General features: G+C 50.6%; 1 protein-coding gene across 1 annotated transcript; it reads right to left on the bottom strand.

Annotated features, from left to right (window-relative positions):
- Positions 1–35: 35 nt before the first annotated feature.
- On the bottom strand, positions 36–26,275 carry CCDC180 (coiled-coil domain containing 180). Its single transcript, XM_069476608.1, has 20 exons — positions 26,207–26,275; positions 24,646–24,836; positions 21,815–21,903; positions 20,382–20,491; positions 19,197–19,325; positions 18,992–19,102; positions 18,790–18,885; positions 16,534–16,697; positions 15,368–15,487; positions 14,253–14,332; positions 11,475–11,563; positions 10,538–10,660; positions 9,251–9,424; positions 7,815–7,930; positions 6,597–6,723; positions 4,923–4,962; positions 4,498–4,793; positions 4,279–4,449; positions 2,965–3,191; positions 36–45 (listed from the first exon to the last, which is right to left on the bottom strand). The coding sequence occupies exons 1-20, from the start codon at positions 26,273–26,275 to the stop codon at positions 36–38; spliced, it is 2,532 nt and encodes an 843-aa protein (XP_069332709.1).
- Positions 26,276–27,967: the final 1,692 nt, after the last annotated feature.

The raw sequence follows: 27,967 nt of genomic DNA, 5'->3' as shown, positions 1-27,967 counted from the left end.
GCCTCCCGAGTAGCTGGGACTACAGGCATGCACCACTATGCCCGGCTAATTTTTCTATATATATATTTTTAGTTGTCCATATAATTTCTATTTTTAGTAGAGACGGGGTCTCGCTCTTGCTCAGGCTGGTCTCGAACTCCTGACCTTGAGCGATCCACCCGCCTCGGCCTCCCAGAGTGCTAGGATTACAGGCGTGAGCCACCGCGCCCAGCCCATTAATGTCTTTTCTCAATTTCTCTGTTGTGTATAGCTGATCTTTTCTAAAAAATCAATTTCTAGGAGCTCTTAATATATTGGGGACATGAGGCTCATTGACTTTGATTTGAGTTGCAAATATGGGTTCCCGGCTTATCATTTCTTCCTTTTTAAAGTTTACGGTGCTTTTTTGGCCATGTGTTAAGATGTCAGTTCTCCCAGAATGAATCCATAGATTCAATGCAATAACAAGAAAAATATCTCAACATGTCTTCTTATGGGAACCGATGAGTTGATTCCAAAATGTATGTGGAAATACAAAGAACTGAGAATAGTGAAGACAGTCTTGGAGAAGACCAAGGTTGAAGGAATTACACTACCAGGTAGTAAGACTGAGAATAAAGCTGTAGTAACCAAGTGTGAGGTGGTTGTGCAAGGAGAGACACACGGGGCAGAAGAGGAGCGTGGCAGAGCACTGAGGGAAGGGAGAGCCTCTCAGCAAATGGCCCGGGATCAACCGGTTCTCCACGTGGGAAAGAAATGAATCTTGACTCCTATTCACACCACAAACAAAAATCAATTCCAGGTGCCTTTTAGATGTTAATATGGAAGTTTTTAAAAAGAACATCCTTAATACATAACATTGGAGACTATTTTCATGACCTTGGTGCAGGCAAAAATTTCTTAGGACACAGGGTAAACTAATGAAAAAAACTGACAAATTGGACCTTATTAAAAATAAGAACTTCTGTTCATCAAAAGATACTTTTAAAGAGCTTATAATCGGCAAAGCACAGAGAGATGAACATTTGCCATATATTTATGTGCTACAATCCTCATATGGAATATGTAACTAGCACCCATAAATTAATATGAAGAATGACAATCCACCAGAAAAAACAGGCAAAAGATTTCACAAGGCATTTCACAAAAAGAAAACCAAATGGCTAAAAAGTATATGAAAAGATACACGATGTCATTACTCATCAGGAAAATGTAAATTAAAAACACAATGAGGCACCACTATAATTACACTACAATGACCAAAATAAAAACCACTGACAATACCAACTGCTGTTGAGGTTGTGGAGCAGCTGGAACACCCCTACACTGTTGTAAACTGTAAAACTATTAAAACACTTTTGGAAACTCTTTGGTACTATCTTTTGGCTGTATCTCCTAAAGATGGACATGGACATACTCTGTGATTCAGCAATTCCATGCTTAGTTACATATGTAACAGAAATGTACACATATGCCCACCAGAAGACTTGTGTAAGAATGTCCAGAGCAGCATTACTGTTATATCCCCAAATTGGAAGAGACCCAGACATGCATCAGTAGAATGCATAAATAAAGTGGATTATATTTCTTATAATGGGACACCATACAGAAATAAAAAGTAAACTCTAGTTACATTCAAGAATATATATGTCTTACATATATAATGAAAGAGTGAGTTCTGCATGATTTAATTTAAATAAAGTTCAAAAATAAGCAAAATGAACTTAGAAGTTACATTTGTTATCCTTAGGGAAGAGAGGGGTGGTGACTTGGGATGGGTATGAGGTGGGTTCCTGGGGGGTTGGTAACGGTTCTATTTCTCATGGGAAATAGAATAAATAAATAGAATAAATGGGTAATTTATTGAGATTCTCATGCTTTTATGAATGTTTGTTATCATTCAATATACAAATCCAATTGGTTGGACAGAATTTTTTTTCTGGTTAGTCACAAGGCTAGATAACAAGGCATGGCGGTTGGTGCAAGATTCTGGAACTACGGTAGGGTCTACATTCATATCTTGGATCTAACTGCTTCCTGTCTTGGAGATCTTGGCCAAATGACTAACTCTCTGAGCTTCAGTTTCTTCATCTATAAAGTGAAGTTAATTATGGCACCTCTCTCACAGTTATTGAAGGGATTAAATACTCTCAGTGAGTAACAGCTCTTGTGGTGGTCCTTGTTGATCTTTGTCCTGTGGGCTATGGAGAGGACAGATGAGGAAGAAGGATGACGTTTGAGTAAAGAGACATTTCCTAGGTGAGGTGATGCTGAGGTGCAGGAGAAGGAGCTCAGAGGCCTGACTGTACTCCTTCCACCTCCTGTCTTTGGCCTCCTGCCCATGTGTGAACATGGGAAGTGGACTAGCCAGGTGATGATCTCCAGCTAATCAGTCCTACCTAAGACATTGTAGAGGCAGGAGAGCAATGGAAATGCCATTTAAAAGCCAAATGCAAATTTTCATGTTTGGTCCAAACTCTAACACAAAGGCCCACAAACTTGGGAGTTAGGGGAGGTAAATTCTCAGTGGTAGGATTATGGGTCATTTCTCTATGTTTCATTGTTCTTTTTCTATTTTCTGCAATGAATGTGTCACATAATTAGTATAAAATATCATACATGATATAGTTATACCTATGGTCTATATCTATAGAATTTAAAAAAATAAACCCTAAGATTACAGATGTGCCAGGAACTAGAACCCAGAAGCATCTGGCAGGGAAAACAATGTTTCTTATGAATGAGCCCCAAGCCAGCAGAGCATCCTGGAAGGGGCATGGGGGTCACTCTCACAGAAGACATTTGTGACTGCAAATAATTCCTGGACATTGGCTATTTTTTATTGCAGTTCTCATCCCTACCCTCCCTCAGTTACCTATATGTTTTCTTTTTCCAGCTGAAACTAGTCTAATCTTTGTTATAATATTTCACTTTGTTCATAAAACTCAGAATAACAGAATGAGAATAAAATAATATTCTACTCACCGTTTCTTAATTTCTAAAATTAGCTCGGATGGAATTATCACTTGCTCTATGTACTTGGCACTGGAAGTGTTGTCGATGAGCATGGCTGAGAAGCAGGAATGGGGCTTCCTGAAACGCTTTTCTTCTTCCAGGGGCAAGAAGACATAATAAATGTTTCCACTGGAGGTTGTGAAGGACTCCATGCACTCATAGTATATCTCCTCCAGACTCTCTTCATCGTCTTCGTCCTAAGCAGGGAAAAAGACTTTAGACTTGACATCATCAAATGGACTTGGGGATGTCAACCACACGTTCCTTAATAACAGAGGTTATAAACCTGTGGGCCAAATTTTGCCTATCACTTTTCTTGCCCCCATAGTGCTTTTAAAATTAGGATGTTCTACATGAAAATCTGGGTTTCCAATTTCTCTTAAAACATCAGAAAATATGATGATTGTGACCCTGCATTCTCACATGGCATCTTTGGTTGGGGCTGAGTAATGACTACACAGTCTTCATCACTTGTCATTATTTTACACTTGGTCTCCAGCCCTCTTTTCTAGTATATACCTGTGGGCATTTGAGTTTGGGATTCCTGCTTAAAAAGAACACTCATTTACCAATTCTTCCAAAGCAATACAGGAAATGAGTCTTGTAATTCCATAAATTATGGAATTCAATTTATTGTTCTGTAAATTTGAATGTGGTTTTTTTTTAATGTGTTTTGAGGACAAGATTTATTAATATGAGAGTCACTTTCCTACACTCAAAGGAGAGGTCTGTCTGCCAGCTTGGATATGGATCTTTTGAAAATAGGAAGAGAGAAGAAATGAATAGGCCAGGATGAAGCAGGAGAGGCTAAGTTGGTCCATTCAATGAAGAGGAGCTAACAGAGAGAGAACAATGGAGAGATGAGGAAAGCTATATAGTTGAGGGGTGACACCAGAGTAGGCTGCAGGAACATGAGGAGAGGAAGGTGGATTTTAAAAGGCATTGCTCTCTGTAATCTTAGCACCTTGGGGGACCAAAGCCTGAGCCCAGGAGTTTGAGGCTGCAGAGAGCTATGATGATGATGCCATTGCACTCTAGCCTGGGCAACAGAGCAAGACCCTGTCTCAAAAATAAATAAGTAAGTAAAAGCATTACTGTGAGTGAAGAATTAGATCCCTGTTCACAAAAATAAAAAAGTATGAAAGTGTGAATACTTTTGTAATTTTTTATATGTATCTCTATGGAGACTGGTCCATCAGGGACCCCAGCTTATGCTAGGGATACACACAGAATGAACACAGCAAACTTTCCCCATACCTAAGAATGAATCTGTTGCTGGCCTACCTCACTCAATGAGAAATTGTCTTGCTCCTCCTTTGCCTCCTCTTCCTTCTGCCCGTCTTCCTCCTTCTCTTCCTCTTTCTCTTCCTCCTCCTCCTCCTCCTTCTCCTCCTTTTCCTCTTCTTCCCTCTCCTCTTCTTCCTTCTCCTTTTCCTCCTTCCCCTCTTCCTCCTTCTCCTCCTTCTTATCCTCCTCCTCCTTCCTTTCTTCTTGAACCATTACATTTTCCTGGTTCAAGGAGCTCTCTGTTTTGACCTGCTTTTCTTCCAGTCCTTGAATAGAGCCCTCTTTGGACTCATCCATCTCATCGCTCAGTGCAGATTTTTCTGGCTGGCTCAGGAACTCTTCAGTTATGGAGGACTCTGTATCTTGATTTTTTTCTTCTTTCATCTCTTCTGCTGACCTGGTAGAACTTGTCCCTCTACTTACGCTTTCTTCACTTTTGCTTATTTCCACTTTCGCCCTTAGCCTTTTCCTCAGTTTTCTAATTCTCTTCTGGAAGGGCTTTTCATGTGCTTCTGTTGATGACCAACACCAAAGCACAGAGAGAGACGATTTACCAATGTTGCCTGGATCGGGCATCCCCAACCCACAAATACATAAGACTGAAGTCAGGGAGAATCAAACGTGAATTATAAAAGTGTTACCTGGTTGCCTGAATTTGAAAATGACTTCTCCAGCCAAGTTCTACAAGGAAAAACCACGACTGATTGAAGGACTGCCTTTCTATAGAGGGCCACTTCTAAGGACATCTCTTTTCTTTTCAGTAAAAGGACCCACCCTTCCCCTTCAATATCTGATGCAAGCCTTGGCCAACTTAGTTCACTGTAGTTATCTGGGTGTTCCCAGTCTAGGAAACCAGTTTTCCTTAATTCCAAGAAGGCTAGCAAACCCTTACAGCACACATGGGAAGTAATGGAATAAAAGCTCATTCTGACACATTTTTGGTAGTGATCTGGAGCAAAGGACCAAAAAAAAAAATTTATATATGTATATATATATAAATTGAGGATGCAAACAAAGCAGCGGGAATCTGCTGCATTTCATGCTAGATGGGAACAGACAGAAAGAGCATGACTTACATGATCCTGGGAGCCCCCTTATTAACCCTGAAAATTCTCTACTTCACAGGCTCTGGGTGAAGTTCTAGATATACTGTATTATGGGTAACAGTGTGGGCTGTGGAGTTTGCAGGACTGGATTTGAATCTCAGCTGGTTACAAGCTGAGTGATCTTGGCAAGACCTTTAAACCGTACGGGGCTCAGTGGGATTGTAACAGCGTGTATCCCTTTAACCCAGGTGACCAGAGTGATCCCAAAGATTAGACAATGAGCTCACCCTCCAATAGCCTGAGTCTCCACCTCAACCCAGGTGTCAGAAGGAGCATTCATTTGCAATCTAAGCAGGAATCCCTTCTGAGAGCAGAGATTCTCTGGGAAGGAGCCAGGTATCCCGTATCAGGACTCTGGCCAGGCATGTGGGAAAAGAGCCAAACTCTGGCGGCTTCAAACCAGGACATTCCAGGTATTCATGCATTTACCCAGACACATTCATTGTGTCTACATTACGTGCAACACCCTGTGCTAGGGACAATCGAAGTTGAATAAAAATTAATAAGGCATACTTGGCCTTCAGGAAACACATTCCAATTGGGCGCTCTGAATGCCTATATCTGACAACAACTAAGTTAAAAAAAAATGCTTAGAGACTGGAGGAGGGGTGGGATGGGGTGAGGAAGGTGAGCTGAGGGGTCAGGCTGAGTGGGCGGGGTCCTGCCCTGGTAGTGGACCAGAAGGACGGATGGGTTTGGGACCCGTGGAGACAGAGGGGTCCCAGAAGAGGCAGCAGGATGAGGAAGGGTGGCAGGCAGGGGGCATATGCAGAAACGGGTGATTTTGCTGGACCAGGGAGAGTCAAGGTGGGAAGCACAGAGTATGAGGCCTCTATGGTCATGCAGGGACTGTGAGTTGGATTTGGTGAGGGACTTTTGAGCAGGAGAGTAGGTGGGTTAGGGCTGTATTTTAGGAGAATCATGTGGTGGTGCTGGGTATGATGATGCAACTCCAAGTGTCATATAAATCAGCCTTTTCATTATGCATCTATGCAGCCCTGAGCCCTGAATTCTGAACCTTCACCCTTTTTTAAACTGAGAAAGAGATGGTCTCTTTAGAGACACTTTCAGCTTCTTTCTCCTTGATGTCTTGACATCGATTTCAACTCTATAGGGTTAGGGATGGCTTTCAAAGTCTAAGCAGATCAGAACAAGAAGTCAGCCTCTTGTCTTTGTGAGTGGCTGGGTGTACCATATTCCTCTCCATACCTGTTCAAAGATTTCACGCACGAAGAAGTGTTGGCTGAGGGCGAAGCTGTAGGAGTTGAGTTCATTCAGGATGATCGCTGGGTACTCCATCACTTCCTTTGTCAGGAAGACATGAAAACACTGATACCTGGGAGGCAGGTAAAGGAGACCACTATCTCAGGGGGGCTCCGCTGAGTGAGGGAGACCCCCGCCAGGAGCTATACCCCTGACTCCAAGGAGGTGGCTGAAATCTGGCACTTAGCTCTGCATAGAGCTGCCATGTGGGGGTTCCTTTTACAGTAACAGTCCTTTGGCTGTTTTTCTGATCATACAAAGAATACGTGCTTTTTGCAGAAAATTTGGAAAACACACATGAGAGTTTTCTGTGTGTTGTAATGTGAGCTCCCTTTTCCTGTCCACTGTCCTAACTCGGTCCTCAAACTTTACAGTGCCTACGTTATCCCATCAAACCCTCAAATACTCCAAGGCCCGGGCTTTCATCTGTTTCTCAGATGATCTGGGCTCAAGACCAAGGCTTGCCTAGAGTTATATTTCTGAATCTAAGTATTACAATCAATTGGTAGTGCAATTCTCTTTCTGTAAACGGTCCTTATAGGATTGGTGTACAAAGGCACAAGAAAGTTCACAGACAACTGTTTGTGATATTGAGAATCGGAGCCAATCAAAAACAGCTGACCAATGGAGGGACAGTTAAATCATTATGAAGTATCTATAGTAATGAATGCTACACAGTCACTTAAAAATTGAAATATATCTGCAGTTACAGAACAATTTGCATAGTATAAGCCACTCTTTATTTTAAAAACATTATATATGTGTATATATTCATATATATAAAAGTAAAAGTCCATAACAAGGAATCATTGGGGAGGAATGAGGGGAAATCTCTCTATGTTTGCAGTGGTTGACTTTTGTTTTTCCTTTAACAAAGAGCATACATGTTTAAATTTTAAAAAAGAGGCCCCATGTTCTTGACCCTTAAACTATTAATACATCGCCTCGAAACCTCCCTCCACAAACTTTTCAAAATTCTCCCAGAAGCTTCTTTGTTGCCTGAGGGCCGAGCTGCAGAGAACCACAACGTTCTGCAAAGTTAGAGGCACACTTTCCATCTTCAGCTCGCTGGGTAGGCCCCTGGGCTCCTACGCAGGCTGCCTGTGACCTTGAAGATGAATTCCCGGTCACCCCCTCCTGCCTTCTGGGGTCTGGTCAGCCTACCTGGATCTCATGTTCTTCAGAAAATCTTTGGCCTTTTCCAGGTGAACTGCCAGTGTTTCTTTGTGGCTCTGCTGCCTCAGTTGGTCCAAGAGCTTATCAAAGCGAGCCTCCAGAGCCTGGCAGCCACCCCCAAAACAAGAAGAAGCAGACATGAGCCCCAGAGCTCACGGAGTGAGTGACCTCCAGGGACCTGCCACTGGCACTGAGGCCTGGGCACCTGGGCAGGCCTGGGATGCCCTTTCTACAAGTGAGGCACCAAATCTGCCATCGCTCTCGCTCTCTCTGGACTCTTTTCCGTGCCTGGGGTGTTCTTCCCTGCCCATTGTACACTCCAGGACCCACATCAGATGGGACGCCTCGGGGACATGTCCCTCACGCCCACCACCCTGGTCAGGCCGGTGCCATACCTTCCATGGTACCCGCTCCTCACTCTCCCCTCACCAGTCATGCTCTAAGTCAGACTCTGAGCTGATCCCCCTCAGGCCCAGACTGCGAGGGCAGGCCAGGTGGGGACAGTGGATCTGCCAGGGCAGGGGGACTGCCAGACACAGACACTCGATTCCCCGGTTACAGAGCTTTGAAATGATTCCAGATGCTACACGGTTTGCTACGTGAATGACGTGTGTTTTCCTGTAGTAAGAACCTGGAGTATATTCCTCCTGCCCTTCGAGAATGTGACATCTTATCAGACTCCATATGTGAATAACTGACCTCAGTTACTGGACTTCAAAGTACACATAGACTGGAGAGTTCGACAGACCCTTGGAGAGCTTAGGCCACGGCAGTTTTCACTCTATCAGCAGCTTCTCTGAAGGACAGAGAGCTCACCCTGCAACAGGCCTTGGGCTATGAGGGCTCCCCGCCAGCCCCGGCACCACCCCTGGCTTCCAGGGGCGTAGTGTCATCACAGATCTCTGCTATGTTGGCTTTCAAGCCAGCTTCTCCTGAGAAACCACTCATGGGCAGGGACGCCTCAAGCTTTAATCAGACTGCACTTCCCACGAGGCCTGCTTCCACCCTGATTGAGCAAGAGACTTTAATAATCTCAGAACTCACTCACCACGTGGTGAATGTACTTTGTCTACCCCCTGTGAATGCATCCCTGTGAGGTGTGTTCATGCTATTCTCCCCCTCTTTAAACACTGAGAACCTGGGAAAAAATTCTCTTTGTATGGCAATAAACCATGTGACTCATGATATCATACTTTGATCATCTCCTTATTTTCGCCGTCTGTCTGTCCCTCTCTCTCTCACGTACTTTCTTATAGACACGTTTGATTCCAGGGACCCATCCCATAGCTGGCATCTGGCTCAAGGAGATTTCTGCTACTCCCATCTGGTCTGTGACCAAGGTGAGCCTCAGTTTCATAGCTCCAGGTTTTACACTGGGGTCTCGGATGTGGCCGCGTTCATTTTTGTCTGTGGTGGGGCCGCACCTGGTTCTCCAGGCCGTGCTTCTGCTGCTGCTCCTCCAACCTCTTCTCCAGATCCAGCTCCTGCACCGACAGCTTGCCCTGGTGCACCTCCCACAGCTGCGCTGCCTCCTGGAAGTAGCTGAAGAGATTCGAGCTTTGCCACTCCACCTGCTGAGCCAGGGCCTCGAAGGATTTCTGCAGCAGCAGAACCCAGAGAAGGAGCCTTGAGGGCCCAGCCGTGGGGCCCCACGTCTCCAACGACTGAACGGCACGGCTGTCACTGCCCAGGCACCCTCCCTCAAGGTCAACTTCTGGGCCACACCTGGGCTCCCGGCTGTCCCTCCCTGGGGTGGTATCTCTGGCCTGCCCAAGGCTATGCCCTTGGTCTGGCTGAGCCTAAAGTCTCACCTCCAGACCTGTCCTATGCCCTACAAAAGCCACTGACAGGGAGAAGATGGAGTGTGGGCCTAGAAGAAAGAACGCCCGTCTCTGGAAACCAGCCTGGGCACTGAGGTGGGGCCACACCAATACTGGCCTGGGCCGACCCACCTTCCCTGCAGCTCCCTGACTCAGGCGTCTCGGTTGAACACCTCACTTGCTGCTAAGTCCTCACACGCACCACCTTTTAAAAACTATGCATGTCTTATGCCCTCATCTGGGGCAGGGGATGGCAAATTGTGGTCTGCAGACTAAATTTGGGCCTCCCCCTGCTTTTGTTTGGCCCTGTGAGCTAAGGATGGATATTCCAGTTTTAAATGGTTGGAAAAAAGTCAAAATAAGATATTGAATGAAATGAAAATTATATGAAATTCAAACTTCAGAGTCCATCAATAAAGTTATCTGGACATAGCTACATCATTCATTTCTGCATTGCCTAGGGCTGCTTTTGTGCCACACTGGCAGAGTTGACAAGTTGTGACACAGACTTGACGGCCCACAGAGCCTAAAATAGTCATCATCACAGAAATAGGCCCTTCACAGAAACTTGTGCCAACCCCGCTAAGGCAGTAAGCGTCTTGGGCTGGGGGGTGACTGTGCGGCAGTGCTTGAGAGCCCGGGGTCAGCAGGGGCTTCCCTGGAGTTCTGTACAGCACCCATGTCCCGGCAGCTGGGACGGGCAGGGGATGAGCCTGGAGTGGCCGGCGCAGGGGGCACTGCTCTGGGAAGGGCTGGAGAGGGTGAGGGCAAGTGGACACACTAGGGACACAAAAGTTGGAGGCCCCCAGATTCTGATCTCCCGGTGACCTGGCCCCCCAGGCACCCCGCTCCAGCACCGCCTCACCAGCTGCCAGCGTCCCCACCACGCACCTCCAAGAGCTCCAGGTCCTCCTCCACCTTGCTCTGGAGCACTCCCACCATCTGGAAGAAGGACTGGTTCACCAGGGTCTCTGCCTCTGTCTCGGTGAAAGCCTTCCAGTCCAGCAGCTGGTTCTAGGGGTGGGAGGGCAGTGGGGACAAAGCAGAGCCTGGCTTAGGGCTGCGGACCCCACAGGCACAAACCGCATGCTGTGGGGCCGGCGGTGCTCAAGTCAGACCTGAGCTCCCCCCTCGAAGGACCCTGCCTCTCCTGACTTCTGCTCCCCTCAGGTCTGGAGGGGCTGGTCAGAGATGCAGGAGCTCCCCGGGGCAGCAGGCGAGGCCCTCACAGCTCAGCACTCTTCAAAACAGTTAGGCTTTCGGGGTTTTTTTAAACTGACACAATCTTACCAAGGAGGCAGGGAGGGGACATTCCGACAAAATATTTCCTCTACCCAAGAAAACCAGTCCCTGTTGTGAAGAGGTGTGGGAGTGAAGCCCCTGTCTCACCCTCTTCCGAGGTGGGCAGGGTGGAGAGAGAAGTGGGGCCCGGCAGGGCAGTCCCACCTATGAGACGGGGCGTACCCATAACCCCAGGGTGTGATCCCCATTTCTAAACAATGCACAGGGCTGTGCGTGACGCAGAGTCACAGGTGAAGCCTGAGGTGATCTGAGAGCACACACTTCATCTCATGTGGGCTTCCTAGAGGAGGGGATGTGGCCTAAAACCTGAGGATGGCAGGGGCAGCTGGGGAGGGGTCTGGTCAAAAGGAACAGCTGCAGAACACCCAGAGGCCAGCGAGTGCCTGGGGCCCTGAGGAAGGAAGGAAAGCCTGATTCAGGCTGGGGGAGGGTGGGGTGGGACAAGGCTGCGGGCAGGGCAGCAGGGACCCCCGGGAGGGCACAGCAGGCCCCGCCCCTGCGTTCCTCTGCTCAGGCCCATACCCACCTTGCAGTCCTGCATGTGGGCCAGGCACTCCTGCCAGGTCTTCTCGTAGTGGAAGCGGATGTGCATCATGCAGTCCGTGTGGTAGGTGTCTTCGTGGGCAGAAAACAGAAGGCGTCAGCCGCTCTTCCAGGAGGAGGGGACTTAGAAAGAGGAGTGTCCTCTTTGCAAAGGAAAGCAGCTTCTCCCTAGCTAAGTGCCCCCACAGCCAGGTTTATCTAGGTGAAGATTGGTGGTCCTGATTCCGATCTCTCCTTATGAAGTTCCTGACACCCCAAGATAAGGACCTCAAAGGAGAAGCACAAATTTCCTGACCCCGATTCTTGCTTCAGTTTCAGGACTGGTGAAATTCCCTTTGGGAAGCTACACCGAGTCCCACACCAGTCGCGAGGCTGCACACTAACGAGCGCTTGCAGATCCTGTCTGTGGTGCTTCCCGAAGACACGCGACGCGCAGAACGCCCAGAGCTTATTTATCTATTCTTCTCTCCGCTTCTCCTCCCTATGGTTTCCCAGCCTATAATAAACTCAGTGTGACTCCGGTGTCTAAGAGAAACAACTCTGGTTTGGTGCTCCTGGACGTTTCCAGAAACTGAAGGACCACCAAGACATTTTGTGGTGGTTGTTTGACAAGGACTGGCGGGAAGGGCAGGGTAGATGGCAGCTGGGCATGGATTTAGGACAGCAGGGAGGGCTGATTTTCACTGGAGCTGGTGAGGACAAGCTCTGAAGCTGCTTTTTCCAGTCTCCAGGGCCACTTCCTGGGCCAGGGTATCCCCACCCTTCCAGGAGGTCACTGTGATGGGCTCTCCCAGGTCCCCTGCTTCCACTCCTGCACCCCTCTGAGCCATACGCCCCCTCTGACCTCATCACCCCAGCTCAGAACCTTCTGCTGGGTTCCTATTGTCTCAGGATAATGTCTGGACTCCCCACACAGCCCACGTGGCCAGCAGAGCCTGGCTCCTTTGCACCTTCCAGCCTCTCCTGCCCCCTTCTCCTTTCCCTGAAGGCCACAGCCCTGTCTTGTTTCTGGGCCACACCACCTGCTGTATCCTGCTAGGAAGTGCTTCCCCCCTCTTGGCCTGGCCAACTCTCACTTGCCTTGCAGATCTCAGCTAGATTATTGCTTATTTGGCAAGGTCTTCCATGACCCCTAACTGGTTGTATCTGACTACGGACTCACATAGCTAGCGACCTGTCCACTCCCTGCTGTAATGTCCTGCTTTGTCTGGCTTCTGCTCTGGAGTGGAAGTGCCCCAGGGCAGAGCCACCTGCTAGTTGCCAGGGCCCAGCACAAAGTCTGTCCCTAGGAGGCACTAAATGAATGGCAGCTATTATTTAACGTCTAGGGACTTGTTCAGAAACACTCTTGGGAGCCCTAGGAGCAATAGCAGGTACTACTAACCAAAGTACCCAGGACAAGTCCAGCTGTGACACTTCATTGGCTGTGTGACCTTGGGCAAGATACTTCACCTCTCTGTGCTTCTGAGTCCTCTATTACAAGAGGACAATAATACTACTGGTCTCACTAGGTTGCTGTGAGCCTCAAAGGAGATGAAAAATTGTCACATATCTCCTGGAGCAAGGCTTGGTAAGCTTTGTCTATGAGGAGCTAGAAAGTAAATATTAATAGTTTTAGCTTAGGGCCGTACAGTCTCTGTTGTAACTACAGATGCCGCTCGACTTACGATGGGGCTACATCATGATAAACTCATCATCGTAGGTTGAAAATATCATAAGTCAAAAAAGCATTTAATACACCTAACCTACCAAACATCATAGCTTAGCCTAGCCCGCCCTAAACATGCTCAGAACACCTACAGCAGCCTGCCAGTGGGGACCTCATCTGGCGACACAGCGCGCCGCTGAGCATCAGTTGTTCGCCCCCGTGATGGCGGGGCTGACCGGGAGCTGAGGTGGCTGACACTGCCCTGCGTTGCAGAGTATCACACCACACATCTCTAGCCCAGGAAAGGATCAAAATTCAAAATCGAAGTGCAATTTCTACTGAACGTGTACCACTTTCACAGCATTGTAAAGTTGAAAAATCCCAAGTCAAGGACCGTCTGTGCTCACTCCTGCCACTTGAAGCAAAGCAATTGGAGACAATATGCATACAAACAGGTGGCAGTGTTCCAATAAAACTTATTTACAAAACAGACAGCCAGTTCATGGGCTGTGGTCTGATGACCTTTGTCGTAGAGCATTTTCACACATTACCGCGGGAGTGACCGGGCACTCCCTGTGTAAGCCGGGCACGGAACTCCTGCTGGAAATCAGCCCCACGAGCAGAGACCATCATTGCTCCCCTTGACAGCTCTGTTTCATGGAGGAGAACACTGAGGCCATAAGAGGCCCCGACTTCCCCAAGGTCCCGCAGCCAGGGTGGAGCAGAGCTGGGTGTCAAACCCATGTCTTTTACTGCAAGATCATGTGCTTCACCTCATTCTCTCAGGACACGGCCCCTGAGCCACCCTCAGAGGTGGTCACTGGAGCCATCTCTCTGTCTCCATGCTTGGTCAGGGGCCAAGGGTCAGGGGTCAGAGTGTGTGGCTGACCTGGCTGCAGGCTGTATAGTGAATGGGGGCTGGGAATTGAGGAGGGGGCTTATGAGCCCTCAGAGCTCACTCTTCCCTCCACAGCCCCTTTCCTCTCCCCAGGACCGAGGTACCACCCACTTCCTTTCAGACAGGTGACTGACTGCCTGGCTGAGCCACGACAAAGCCACTACGTGAACAGAGTTCTGGAGAGACCTGAGTGGGGTCCCATCAACGTCACTCACCGAGCTGCTTGTTCAGGGCCTTGAGAGAAAAATACCACTTATTCAGCTGAGTCTTGCTGTAGTTGGGGGGCAGGAGGTTGCTGCGGAAGGAAGATAGGACGAGTAAGCCACAAATGAACAAAACACTTACTCACCAAAGTGGACAGCATCTTCAAGGAATATAGCTCCAGAAAATTATTCATTTAAATACTAAAGAAACAAAGGGACCCCTGGGGATCTCCTGGTGCCAAAAACATACCTCTCAAAAAGGTCTTTTAATATTAATGAGTTTATACATAGAAAAAACTCCCGATTTTTCCCAGTGGGAAAAAACAAACTCTACACATCACTTGACCAAGAAAGCCTTTTCCTTGTCCTTTACACCTGGATCACAATGGGGCAGGAGGTGTGTGCCTGGGGGAAGCCCTCTGGCTCAGCCATGTGGGATCCCAATAGTCGTTTATATCCCAGGAAAACCAAGGCTCTGGATGGAGGAGGTGAGAAGACCCTGTGTACGGGGTTGCCAGCTGTAGGAGAACAGGAGGCGCATTTTCCCAGGACACGGTATCCCCACTTTGTATACCACACAGGCTCCGTCCCCGGCAGATGGGCTTCCTAGGCAGTGGGCTGCCAGGGTCTAGAGCACTCAGTGGGCACCCCTTCGAATAGCTTTACTAGAGGACCTGAGTGGGAGGGACCCACATCTGAGGGGAGCGTCCACAGCCTCTAACAGGTGCCCTGTACGATGGCAGCAGCCTCCAGCGTCAGACCCCTCTGACCCAGGCTTCCCAGCTGCAAAGCCCATGGAGCCACTCTGCTCCCCACTGCCCTCAGGAAAAGGCCCAACCCCCTCAAACCCGGCCCTGTGTGCTCCGGCCCCCACCTCATCATCCTCCCTCACCCCTGTCCATTGCTTCTTTCAAGTTTAGTGTGACATTCGCAAAGTCACACTGAACTTCTTTCTGAAGCAAATAGGTCCTGCTCTTTCTTGCCATTGGGGCTGGAAGGCCCCAGAATGTGGGTCCAGGTGGCCAGTCCAGGACCAGAGGGCCGGGAGATGGCCTGGTTTGGAGGATGCCTCAGGGGAAGGGCTGAGGGCCACACCTGCCTGGCCACTGGACCCCTCCCGCGCATACCAGATGGTCCAGAGATGGTCCAGCCGCCTCTGCTGCAGGACGTTCTGGGTCTTCAGCATGACCTCCAGTTCCTTCTTCACGGCCGGAGGAGCCCGGATATTCTCATTGGCCATGAACTCACTGGGCAGCCGGACACGTTGGCACCGTAGAGAGGGGAGGAGGCCCAGGGCAAGAACATTCAGAGCCCCAGCACCCCTTCCCTACACCACCCCCAGCCCCTTCTCCCCAACCTCTGCCTGCAATACCCTGAAGAAAGAAGGGGAGAGAGGCAGGAGGGAAGAACAGAGGCACCGCCAGGGAAGCTCTGGCACTAACAGCACGGGACCAGCAGGCTCAGATCCAGTGGGGGTCCTGATTGCCACCTGCCTGCAAGTCTGGGCCTCCCCCAGTCTGAGCCTCAGTTTCTTCTTCTGTAAAATGGAGCTAATGATGGCACCTTCCTCACTTGGTACTTGTGAGGACTCCGTAAGATGGTGCAAGCAAAACCCTAAGCACCGTGCCTGGCTCACGAGAAATGCCCAGGAAATGTCAGCTATTGCCATCGCTGTGGGCATTTTTTGACATAATGACTTCCCAGTCCCAGGCCCAGACAGGCACTTTCCCTACAGTGTCTCATTGAATCACTGAGACCTTGTTACACACAGGCCCATTACGGAGTCCGATGTGCACAGGAAGAGACAGGTTCTGCATGTTCAAGGGCTAGATCAAGGTCACACAGAAGGGCAAGGTGGAGCCAGGCCTCAGCACACTTTCCCTTCACCCCCAGCAAAAGCGCCACTTGGTGGAGGAAGCGTGGAGATGGGCCCTGTCCTCACCCTCCCACCCGTGGGGAAATGTGCTCCCGAAGGGTGGGCAGCGTCTGCCTGCAAGACGTCTGTCTGTCCTCCAGGGCCCAGTATCCACGGGGTCATGAGTAATAATACAGCACGGAAATTGTAGAGATAATCAGACGAAATGTGTTCTAACCATTTGTACTGAGCTCAGAGATGCTTATGAAGTAAGGTTCATGAAGAAACTAAGATACACAACTGCATATACTCCATGAGTCTGAAAGAGCCCGGGGGAAAATACACCAAAATACTGCGAGGGAGGGAGACTGCCCCCTCCAGCCCTTGCCGGCACCCAGTGGGCGGGGGAAGAGCTGGGCAGGGTGGGCAGCCACAGACCTGAAACTCTCCTGCAGGGACTCCTTCTTGAGAACCTTCCAGGCGTCCACCAGGCCCTGCCAGCGGCGGCGGCTGTCCAGCTCCTCCCGCAGGGAGGCCTCCATCAGGTTGACGAACAGCTGGGCCAGGGCCCTCCGGTTGCCCAGCAGGGCATGGTTTATGACCTGTGGTCACAGGCAGGCGGGGCTGTAGACAGAGCGGGGCTCGCGGGTCAAAGCAAACCTCAGTTAGAGAGGGGCGGTGGGAGGCTGGAGGGGGCAGTGGGGGTGCAGGCTGAGGGCCAAGTGGTGGTGGCAGCGTCTGAGGAGGACTGAGGGGTCAGTGGGCTCTTGAGGAAGCTGCCTGGGCTGAGCAGCCACGGACAGTGACTCGGGTCCTCCCTGAAGGCTTAACCGTCGGCCCCGACCACATGAGCTTCAACCCAGCTCCAAGGCTACAGGCGATGCTTTGTTACAGAAGGTGAAAGGAGTTAAGCACTCAGTGGGCTCTAAGTGTTTACTCTTTTTTATAAATCTGTTCCAAAAGCAGAGTGCTCATGCCATCAGGGACCAGTCACATATGGTTGTTAATGGAACTGAGACCCAATGACCAAATGAGGCCAGAGCTGGTGTATTCTTCAGCTGTTCTCCCAGGGGTTCTCGCCTGGGCACCCATGGCACGGGAGTGGGGACAATCCCTCATTGTGTGGCTCTGTTCTGCACTGTAGAATCCTGAAAACCCTTAGATGACAGTGGCTTCTCCCATTCTCCTGGGCATAGAAACTTCTCCATGTGCCACCACACATTTCCCAAAGCCCTCTAGGGAGGTGGCAGTGCCCTGGGGCGGAGCCAGAACCCTGCCACGCTCAGTGGGTAGAAATTGCAGTAATGCTTTTCAGTGGACCCGGGGTCTCATGCAGCTGCACTTCCCAGTTGGGGTCACTGGGAAGCACTCCCTCAACCTCCGGATCCGCAGCCATAGCACGAGGATAATGCCATCTACATACGACACAAGATTTTGTGAAATTAAGTGAGATAAATGCACGTAGAGCAAGCAGCAAATGCTAGCTGTTATACTGAGTAAAAGAAGCATGGGAAGTGAAACATTCCCAGGACACTGAAACCCTGGCTCTCCCAACGGATGGAATGTGTGCGGCGTAGGCACCATCCCTGATGGCGAAGGGAGCTGAGCCCTCTTATCATCCTCCCAACAAGTCCTGGCGGGTCGGTATTCCAGACAGTCCTCAATTGACGATGGATCCACTTAGGAGTTTTTGACTTTACGATGGGCTTACAGAGGTATTAAATGTACTTTCGCCTTATGATATTTTTGACTTATGATGGATTTCTTGGGCGGTGGCCCCACTGTAAGTCAAGGAGCATCTGTATCATTCTCATTTCGTGGACCAAGAAGCTCTCAGTGCTGGGGCTGAGACATTTCCGGAGCTTCCGCATCTGGGCGGTGGAGAAGGTCTGTGCTCCCTCCCTGTCCACGCTTTGTCCAGGACACACAGCAGAGACCTGGGCTGGACCCATCTGGGATTCTGAACAGTGTCCTCTTTTTGGCCTGCCGTGCTGTCGGCAGGCCTGTTACCTGACAAGCTCGGCTCTCTGCACAGGACCAGGACACCCACAAAAGCAAAATGCACCTCTGAGCAGGCAAAAGAAGAATCCTGTCTCACAGTTGAGGGGTCAGGATTTACTCTGACTTTGGAGACATCATGGACAACTTTGAACTTAGTATTTTCCAGCCCAAGGAAAGCAGCTAGGGGAGGGTGAGGGAGTAGACAGGGGAAGCAGTGGGGACACAGCCAAGGGGCAGGGTAGCCCAGCAACAGGCACTGACCACCAGTAGGAAGAGAGACAAGAACAACTAGGAAAACCAGACAGAGCAGGCAGAGCAGGTCACTCGTGAGGGCGGAAGCTGTCCTGAGACCGTGATGAGCCCAAGATGATGACTCCATAGTGTCACACCTACTGCATTGCACCTAGTAGCTGAGACACAGTGAAATCATCAGTGCTGCAGTGCTCCAAATGGTGGCACTGTGGTAGCCGTGCCTGGTTTAAGATGGCAGGGAAACGTGACATGCACTTGAGAGAGATTTCTACGGAAAATGCTTACAGTAGCAAAGACTCAGATTCCCGACCTACGAGGCCCCCTGAGTACTTGGAAATGTTACGGATGAGACGCCCACCATTCCTGAGACAGCAGGCTAGGGCACCCCGGGGTCCTGCTCCTTCTTCCATGGGCTGATCCCCCAATGGGAAAACCACTCACCATGGCTTCTTTATCCATGAGCCTGTACACATCGGGCTGCATGAGGTAGGAAGTCTTCTCTATGATTTGCACATACTTCTTCAATACATTTTTTAGCTAGAAATGGCAAAGTGCCAGAGTTAGCCACTCATTTCCTGAAGAACTAAAAGGAAACAGAGGATGCCCAATAAACCCTGCAAGCAAAAAGCACCAAGGAGCTCACTTTGTCGGCGCGGGAGAACTCCAGGGAGTGCAGTGCCTTGTCCAGCTCCTTGATCTTCTGCTTCTGGAGCTGGAACATCTTGGCCACCTTATCCCACAGCTCCGACAGGGCCTGTGCAGAGAAGTTCAGGTCAGACTGGGAGCCAGTGGGAGGGAGGGAAGGAGCAGGACCTGGGAGGCAGGCCCAGCCACCAAGGGACCCCTACCTGCATCGTGTAGTCCTCGAAGTTGGTGTCGTTTTCCACCTTTTTGAAGAGACTGTCGACATCTTCATTAGACTCAGACAGTTTTTCCAAGAAAAGTTGCCCTGTCTCCAAGAGGAGAGGTTCCATTTCCTGCAACAGGCCGGGAGGGTGATGGCCATGGCATCAAACCCTGGGAAGGAGGGAGCCCTCCCTGTAGTGGCAAGTCCCAGGCATGGTCCAACCTCAAAAACGATGATCATTACTAGACCTGAGGGGTTAAGGTCTACTAATTAACTCACAGCCAGAGGACAACGGCAGCCACGCCACACGCCCAGCACTCTGCCCTGCGCTGAGCCCTCGCTCTCAACTCACTTGATTCTCAGCACAGCCTGTGATGTAGGTTCTGGTATCAGGCCTAGCCTAGGGCTGGCGCTCAACAAATACTCATTAAAGAGGTGGCCAAACGAAAGAATACCACGTTTACTTCAGATGAGGAAACCGAGGCTCAGGTAGATGGCTTGACCAAGGCCACAGAGCTCGTGGGTTAAAGTAGAGCTGGGTCTAGGTGGGACGTACTGAGGAACGTGGCTTGGTCCTTTGGGTACAGAGACAGCTCCAGGAATCCAGGGTAGGGTGACACAAGTCAAAGAAGACTTGGGCAGAAGGGTGGTGAATGGAAATGTGGGGCTCAGAGCAATCCAGAAGGGCAAAGGCTAGTCTCATTTCAGGAACATTCTGGGCATGTCTAGAGATGAGGTCTCAGGGGAGGAATGAGAGCTGAGTGTGCGGAAGTGCGTAAGGGCCTGGCAGCACTGAGCTGTCGCTGGGGGCACACCGTTGGGCCCCACCAGCAGGACTGGGCCGGGAGGTCAAAGGCTGGGCTTTGGCGTCAGACCTGGAGGGCAGTTCCAACCTGGCCCCTGATGTGCCCAGTCAGGGAGACTCCCTGAGCCTCACTGCAGAATGGGCAACAACAGCACGTGATTTAGAGGGCGTTTGCAAGAGTTACAGGGAGCCGTACTCACAGCAAGCACTCACAGAGAGCCACTCAGACATGGCTATAGTTCCATCTATGTCTAGGTCCCGGTGAGCCACTGCGGACCTCCTAGCTGAGGAGGAGGGAGGGAGGCCGGCTGCCGTGACAAACCTGCCTTTGCCTTCAGAATGGTCTGAGAAGGGAGAAGGAGGGAGAGGGAGGAACCTCACCATCCCGATTTGAGCAATCTCCTGATGAAAGCTCGCCAGGGCGTTGTGGTAGCTCTTCCTTTTGTGCTCCTCTCGCCCTCGAAGGGCATCCATGTTTATCTTCTCGGGAACTGCGGAACAACAGCAGAGGTGATGGGGCAGCCCTCAGAGCCCCCAGGAGAGGGGAGAACACTCAGGACAAGGCTGCGCTGGCAGAGAGCACCTGCACACCAGGGCTTGGGTTCAGAGGGTGGACCCCAAAGCCAGGCCAGCATGGCATGGGCCTCAGGAAAAAGAGAAAAGATGAAGGTGGTCCCTGAGTGCTACAGGGAACGAGTCCTCAGTTATACAGTTACACGTGTCTATAATTTATGTTTTCAAAAAACGTTTTATAGAAGCAAATACATATACAAATAATAATTGCCAACACATTTACGTAGCACCTTCCATGTAGTAGGTATTGTTCTAACTCAATCACTCCTCATGATGAGGCCAGGGGGCAGTTTCTACTCCTGGCCTCATTTCACAAGTGAGGAGACTCAGGCACGGGGGTTAAAGAACGGTTGGCCAGTGTGTGAGCAGGCTGCCTGCCCCAGGGTCTGCTCACACCCCGCTCTGCTGTCCCCTGCACCCAGCTGGGAAGCTGGATACCATGTGGGTTAATGGGGGAAGCAGGGGTGCCATTGTGGAGGGGGGTTTACTTTCTCGTTATCTCCCTCGTTTTTCCACAGTGAGCATGTATTGCTTTTGTATCATCAAGAAAAGGGGGCCGGGCGCGGTGGCTCACGCCTGTAATCCTAGCTCTCTGGGAGGCCCAGGTGGGCGGATCGTTTGAGCTCAGGAGTTCGAGACCAGCCTGAGCAAGAGCGAGACCCCATCTCTACTAAAAATAGAAAGAAATTATATGGACAGCTAAAAATATATATAGAAAAAATTAGCCGGGCATGGTGGCACATGCCTGTAGTCCCAGCTACTCGGGAGGCTGAGACAGGAGGATCGCTTGAGCCCAGGAGTTTGAGGTTGCTGTGAGCTAGGCTGACGCCACGGCACTCACTCTAGCCCGGGCAACAGAGTGAGACTCTGTCTCAAAAAAAAAAATAAAAAAAAAAAAAAAAGAAAAGAAAAGGGGCCTCCATATTGGGAGGCCAGGACAGTGCAGGACGAAGGCAGTGATTGTAGATGGAGAAACGCTATAGTGAAACTGCCGGGAAGTCCTGAGCGATGTCCTTTAGCCAACCGTTTGTCATCAGCAAATGCCCACTGCGCGGACAGCCCCTGGCTGCCCCCAGCCCCCTGCACAGGGGAGGCAGCTCAGGGGAGAATGCCGTCTAGGTTCCTAGGCCAGGCAGAGGAACACAGTGGGGGCTTCAGGGGCTTCCTCAGAGGAGCTGCCAGTAGACACCACCCCCCAGGGCTCTCTGTGGCCCAGGGCAGGGCTGCTGGGGGCGGCTCACCCATAGTGTCCATGAGGCCACGCACTTCTCGGGCAGCGGCAGCACTCTCGCTCTCTTGGACTTTCTCCCTGTGGGCTATTTCCTTTTCCCTGAGGCACAAGCAGAGGAGAATAAAGCTGTGGCCCCCCCATGACACCACCCAGGGCAGCTCTGGCACATGGGGGAGTGTCCGGAGTGGCTGCCCGGGCCCCAATTCCAGAGACCCCCAAGGCAGTGCTCAGGCTCCCAGCAAATGCTGCCTGCGTGTCCCCTGCCAGCAGATGCTGTGGGTCCCCAGACAAGAAGTCGCTGGGTCTCCACCCTGAGGGTGTCTGCTTCCGCTCCGGAGCCATGGTCCACCTGGGAAAACAGATTGGAATGGCACGAGCAGCCCGAGAGCCAGGCCGTGCTGTGCTCCAGCACACAAGCTCATTCACCCCTTCAGCAGCCCATCCTGTGAGGCAGCTGGGTAACCCCACTTTCCAGGAAGGAAGGAGCGGGGGCTCAGAGGAGCCACTGTGTGAAGAGAGCTGAGACTCCAAGAACAACCCTGTGACACTAAGGCCCAGGGGGTTCAGGTGAGGGAGGACAGAGTTGGGATCCCAGGACAAACTGTCTCAGCAAGGTGGACCAGGGGGGTGGCCGTGACGCTAACTTTGGAATAAAAACTCATGAATGTGCTGTCTATGGGGCAAACATCACAGAAACCCGCAGTTCTCGGTGACCGCTGCCATTCCCTGGGCCCTCGTGTGTCCAGCACCTTCCAGCTAACTTCTCAGTTAGTCCTCTCTGCACACCTAGCAGGGAGGGGACTGGAGGGCTGGGCTGCAGCTGATGGGGCCCAGGCCAACGCTCTAGAGGTGGTCTTTCAGGCCTTGTCATTCCAAATGCACCTGACCAAGGCAGCCCATAGGAGCCCACAGGACGATGAGAACTGCTGTCAGCTCTGGCTTCTTGGCTGCCTGCCCTGGGGACTTGGGAGCTTTGTTTACACTAGTGGTCATCTACCCCCTGCCCTGAGCTGGTCACCACTCACCCAGGGGCCTTGCCATAGGTGCATGGGCACACAGGTGGACTGGCCTTGGCTGGCTGAATTTCAAGCACCTGAGCCCTATGCTCTGAGGCCTAAGGAAGACGGGGCACCCTGGCCCTGCCACTCATCAGTTCGGCCCAGTCCGGCCTCTCCTGGCCCCTCAGAGCATCTAGGGGGAGCTGGCCCCGGTGGCCAGGGAAGGCCCAAGAGCACTGGCCCACAAAGGGAAGCAGAGAAAGAGGAACAGGAACCCCAGGGGCTGTGCTGTGTGGGGAAGCCCAGGGGGCAGGGACTCTCAAGGAAGGAGCTCACCCCAGGAGCAGGGTTGACAGAACGGCCAGCCAGAGGGAGGGGAGGGACAGTGGGATGGACATTTGAGGACAGGCTCCCTGCAGAGGGAGAGGGAGGCTGAAGGGGATGATGCCAGGAAGCCAAGGCTGTTTCCCAGCCCTGAGAGGAGCCAGGGGCAGCCAGGAGAGCAGGGAGGTCCTGCCTGCGGTAAACAGGGGATGCACGGAGCGGGGACTGCAGTGGGAGGAGCTGGAGGTGGGTGACAGGTCAGGCAGGGGGACATGGGCCGGAGAGTCTGGGCCTGGGTGGGCCAGTGGACTTGCCCATCTGTAGGTAGTTAAGGGTACTGAGGGTCAGAAGCCTCTGGGGTGGTTTCCCGGGGAAAATCCAAAGGTCAGGTCAGGGCAGAGACCTGTACCCAGCACTGGGTCTGTCCCTGACCCAAAAAGAGTGAAAGGGACAGCAAGGCAGGTAGAGCAAGCCTGACTTCCTGCCCCAGAGTCCCCAGCCAGGCAAGAGGTTTATGGCTTATGCAGAGTTTCAAGAGCCCAAGGGAAGCCCGGCTCCTGTCTTATGCTCCCAAGAATCCTGGGAGGAAAATCCTTTTCTTCCCTTTTTTCCCTAGTTGAGGGTCTGAGCTCAGCAGACTGAAATGGCCTGCTTAGGAATCTCAGGTTTAACTTCTGAACTTGGAAGTTCACAAGGAACTCCTGATCTCCCTGCCCCACCCCACCTGCTCCCATCTCCCTGCTGTCCACCAGCATTCTGGCTGGAGACCTAGGGCCCTGGGGAGCCCTCTCCTCCCCTCCAATCCATCACTGGGTCCTGTGGGTTCTGCCTCCAGAAGACACCTGAAGTCCACTCCTACTTTCCCTCTCACAGCCACCACCAAGGTTGTCAGGACAAGTGCAGTGAGCTCCTCCTTGGCCTCCCTGACTCTTCTTGCAGTCCCCCACACTCTGCACAGAGCTACCTGAGGGACCTCAAAAATGCAAATCAGCTGCTCATAGCAGTAAAGTCTAAAACACTGACTGTGGCCTGCAAGGCCTCTCCCAGCCCTACCTCCTGCCCTCTTTCCAGGCCCACTGACCTTCAGCCTCCAGGAATGGGCCAAGATTGTTCTCCTCAGAGCCCTTCCCCCATCCTTCCCCTCCCTTCCCCTCTGGTCCCAGCTGAGGTCCCTCCTCAGAGCTTTCCTGACTCCTGTCCCATAGCCCCTGTCCTCTGGGTCAGAGCCTCCCCACCACTGGGAGGACATGTTTGTTCATTTCCATTTGAGGCCTCCAGGTCCATGAGGGTGGGATCTCCACAGCCAGCACCTGGCCCTAAGCACACAAGCAAAAATTATTAGAGGAGGGAGTGGGGAGAGAGAAGCAAACCGCCCTGCAAAGTAGGTGCTATCACCTCCTTGTTTTAGAGGAGATTTCATTCCTACCTGGTGCTCATCCTGTGGAAGGTCTTTTTGAGTTTTTGAAGACTCTAAGGCACCCCCAGTGTGTGGGAGTGGGGCCTGGACAGCAGGACCTACCTGTAGAGAACAGGGTTTTCTGTGACCCAGTCATTAGGGAGGCTGTGCGCCCACTTCTGCTGCCGAGGAGACATTATCTCCCCTTCAGGAATCTCCACCTTCTTCATCAGGGGTGTCCTGCCACTCTTCGGGGGCACACAGTGCTCTGCAGCCTGCTTCCTGCTGATGGCCAGGGAGTGGATCAGCTGCACCTGAATCCAGGGAAGACCACGAATGAGGAGGTGGTCAGAGCTGCTGGGTCCCCAGTGCCCTAAGGCTGACTGTGCCTGTCTTAGAAAGACACCTGGGAACCTGCCACTAGTAAGGCACTTTGCAGGGAGGCCTTCAACCCCAGGGCACACCCCCTGCAGGAGGGGTCTCCTCCTCTATAACAGTCATTCCGCCCCTTCAAGAAAGGCATTTTTTAAGAAATTTACATGAAGACCAAGATGCACATCAGCCTTCCAAAAATTATATTTTTATTTTTATTTATTTATTTGAGATGGGGTCTTGCTATATGGCCCAGGCTGGTCTTGAACTCCTGAGCTCAAGGAATCCTCCCACCTCAGTCTCCTGAGGCATGTGCCACTGCACCCAGCTTCAGCCTTTTTTATAGTCAAAAAGATTTGGAAAAAAGGAATGGTCCAATAGTAGGGGATTGGTTGAGTCAACATGGTATGTTCCTTAGATGGAATGTTAGACATTTATTAAAGATGACACTTACAAAGAATTAAATTTTTTATTACATGAAGAAGTGCTTGTGAGATGATATATAGTTAAATGTATCAATTTAAAACATCAATTAAAACTTATAACCAAAATTATACAGCATGATCTCAAACTGTAAAATGTACAGAAAAATGACCTGGAGGAAGTGTGCCAAGCGTTAAGAATGGCCTGTTGCTTAGAGGGAGTAGGATTGTGTGAGTAATTTAATTGTTTCTTTGGTTTTTTTATACTTTTATAACTTCCAAAGGTTCTACACAGGGCATTATTTAGGGCTCAAATTAGGAATGAAAATCTCTTTTAAATAAACAGCACAGAACTTCAAAGGGTTCTGGTCTATGTGCTTAAGATCTCATTTTGTTTGCACAGTGCTTTGGAGAGGACAAGGCAATTTCAGCAATTAAAGAGGGTTTTACTTTGATGCAGTTATGGGAGCCACAGATCAACAAGCAGGTGTGAAGTATATGGATGCCCACGGGCATGGGATAGGGTCTGTGAGACATTGTTAAGGAGAAAAAGTAGGTTTCAGAACATTAGTACAGAATGGAAACAATTTTTTAAACAGAAAAATTAGAAACGCTTTTATGCATGGGAAAAAGACACAGGCGCCTAATGGTTCATCCAGGCTATTTCTGAGTAATTTAAATTTAAACTTTTAATTTAAGTTTTCTAATTTTCAAGAATAGACATTCTAATTTTGTATTCGTACATTTTAAGAACCAATAGGAATTATTTTTAAAATCAAAGTAATTTCAAAGTCCATATTTCATTAGATTCCCAGGCCGGGAAGCCCTCGGAGGGAGGAAAGTTTGGCGGCAGAGGGGGCGGGGTGGAAGCAGAGAGAAGCGGGCCCTACCTCAGCCTCGAAGATCTGCTGGTAGATTTTCCCATTCTGAACCCGGGTCACCTTCCCCACCGACGACATCCTGGCCGCTGGCTGGAAGCCCCTGCTGGGAAGCCGTCCTTGAGGACGCGTCTGGGGGTTGGTCCCAATTCCGACCCGGATCTCAAACCAATCCCACGGGGTGGGAAACCGACGCCCGCCCCAAGCTCAGGTCCTGGCGGAACAACAATTGGCCCCGGAGGCGGCACTCCCCGCCCCCCCCCGACCCAGGCAGGACCCCAGAGGCGGGACCCTCGGCCGGGGACGGAGTGGCGGGGGGCGGGGGGAAGTAGGCGGGTGAGGGTGGGGGAGGTCCTCACGCAGGCTCAGGGTTTTAATTTTAAACAAAACGCAGAAGGGAGGGAGCGCGGAACAACGATGGAACTAACCTCCGAGGACCCCCAAACTCGCCGAGGAGCCCGGCTTTCCCCGCTGCGGCGGGAGCAAATCCGAGAGGGATTTTGGGGACGCGAGTAATACAGGATTATTGTTTGTGTTTCACTCTGCCAAGCTCTTCTGGGAAAAGTCAAGGCGCCCACGGTGTCAGCTGGGATTGGAACCCAGCTGAACTCGAGTCTAGGACTCCACCCCCACCCTCCAGGAGACGCAGGGAGGGTGCAGTGACCGGAGGAAGTAGCTTGATTCTGGCCACGCTCCTTCTGTCCCCCTCCCGAGCCTCCCAAGCAGCCTTGGCAGCCCCTGGACGTCCCCCTGAGCCCAGCCCGGCCGCGGCCCACCTGCAGAAAGCACCTCTCAAGTCAGCCGGGACCGTTCGCGTCCCAACAGCAGCAGGACTCGCATAGTCTCCAAGGCAACGCGAAGGGGCGGGGCCGCGTTCGCCACGCCCACGCCTGCCTTCCCTGGGAAGGGAAGTTGCCCTTAGCAATGGGAGCGCCACACGTGGAGTAGTGACACTCTTAATCAACTGCTTCCTTAAATGCCAGTTTCTTCTCTGTACAAGGGAATACCTACCTCAGGGCTGGCAGGAGCATCCAGAGCAGCACAGCAAATGTTCTGAAAGAATAAGTCTCTTCTCCAAGAATAATAAATATTATAACATCTGAATTAGTTTTGTTCCTTTAAGAATTTTATCTAAATGGAATCATACAGAATGGACTCTTATGTTGGACTTATTTCATTATATTTGTAAATTTCATCCATATTTTTGAATGTGGCTGTTTATTTTTGTACAATATTCCATTTTAAAAAAACATTTTATTTATGCTTCCTATTATTGATGCACATTTGGATTTTTTCAATTTGGAGATTACCATAATGCTATTCTGACCATTCTTTTGTGTGATGAAGATATGTAGGCGTTTCTATTGGGTGTATACTTAAGAGTGGGATCGTTGGGTCATAGAGTATGTACACGTCCATCTTTAAGAGGTACTCCGTTTTTGAAAGTGGCTGTACCAGTTTACACACACAGAAGGGCCTGAGAGTTCCAGTTGCTCTACATCCTCACCAACATGTGCTATGGTCTCTTGTTTTTATTTTAGCCTTTGCCTGGTGGTATCACATTGTGGTTTTAATTTGCATGTTCCTGATTAGTAAAATTGTCAAGCACCTTTGCATATGTTTGCTGGCCACATGGCTATCTTTTTGTGAAACGCCTAGTCAAATAGTTTGCCCAGTGTTTCTGTTGTATTGTCTGTCTTTTTTCTTATTAATTTATGGGAGTTAGTTACATATCCTAAATATGAGCTTTTCCACATAAATATCTGGCAAATA

This window comes from Eulemur rufifrons, chromosome 7, assembly GCF_041146395.1.
Source record: "Eulemur rufifrons isolate Redbay chromosome 7, OSU_ERuf_1, whole genome shotgun sequence".
Lineage (NCBI taxonomy): Eukaryota > Metazoa > Chordata > Mammalia > Primates > Lemuridae > Eulemur > Eulemur rufifrons.
Note: the sequence above shows the minus strand (reverse complement) of the source record. Positions and strands in the feature narration are given on the sequence as shown.

Coding starts and splice junctions, on each gene's coding strand:
- CCDC180 (XM_069476608.1), bottom strand. CDS start 26,275: ATGTCGTCGGTGGGGAAGGTGACCCGGGTTCAGAATGGGAAAATCTAC. Junction 11,564..14,252: donor GGCCCTGAACAAGCAGCTCG/GTGAGTGACGTT, acceptor CTGCCCACGAAG/ACACCTACCACACGGACTGC. Junction 4,794..4,922: donor TTTCAAATTCAGGCAACCAG/GTAACACTTTTA, acceptor GGTCATCAACAG/AAGCACATGAAAAGCCCTTC.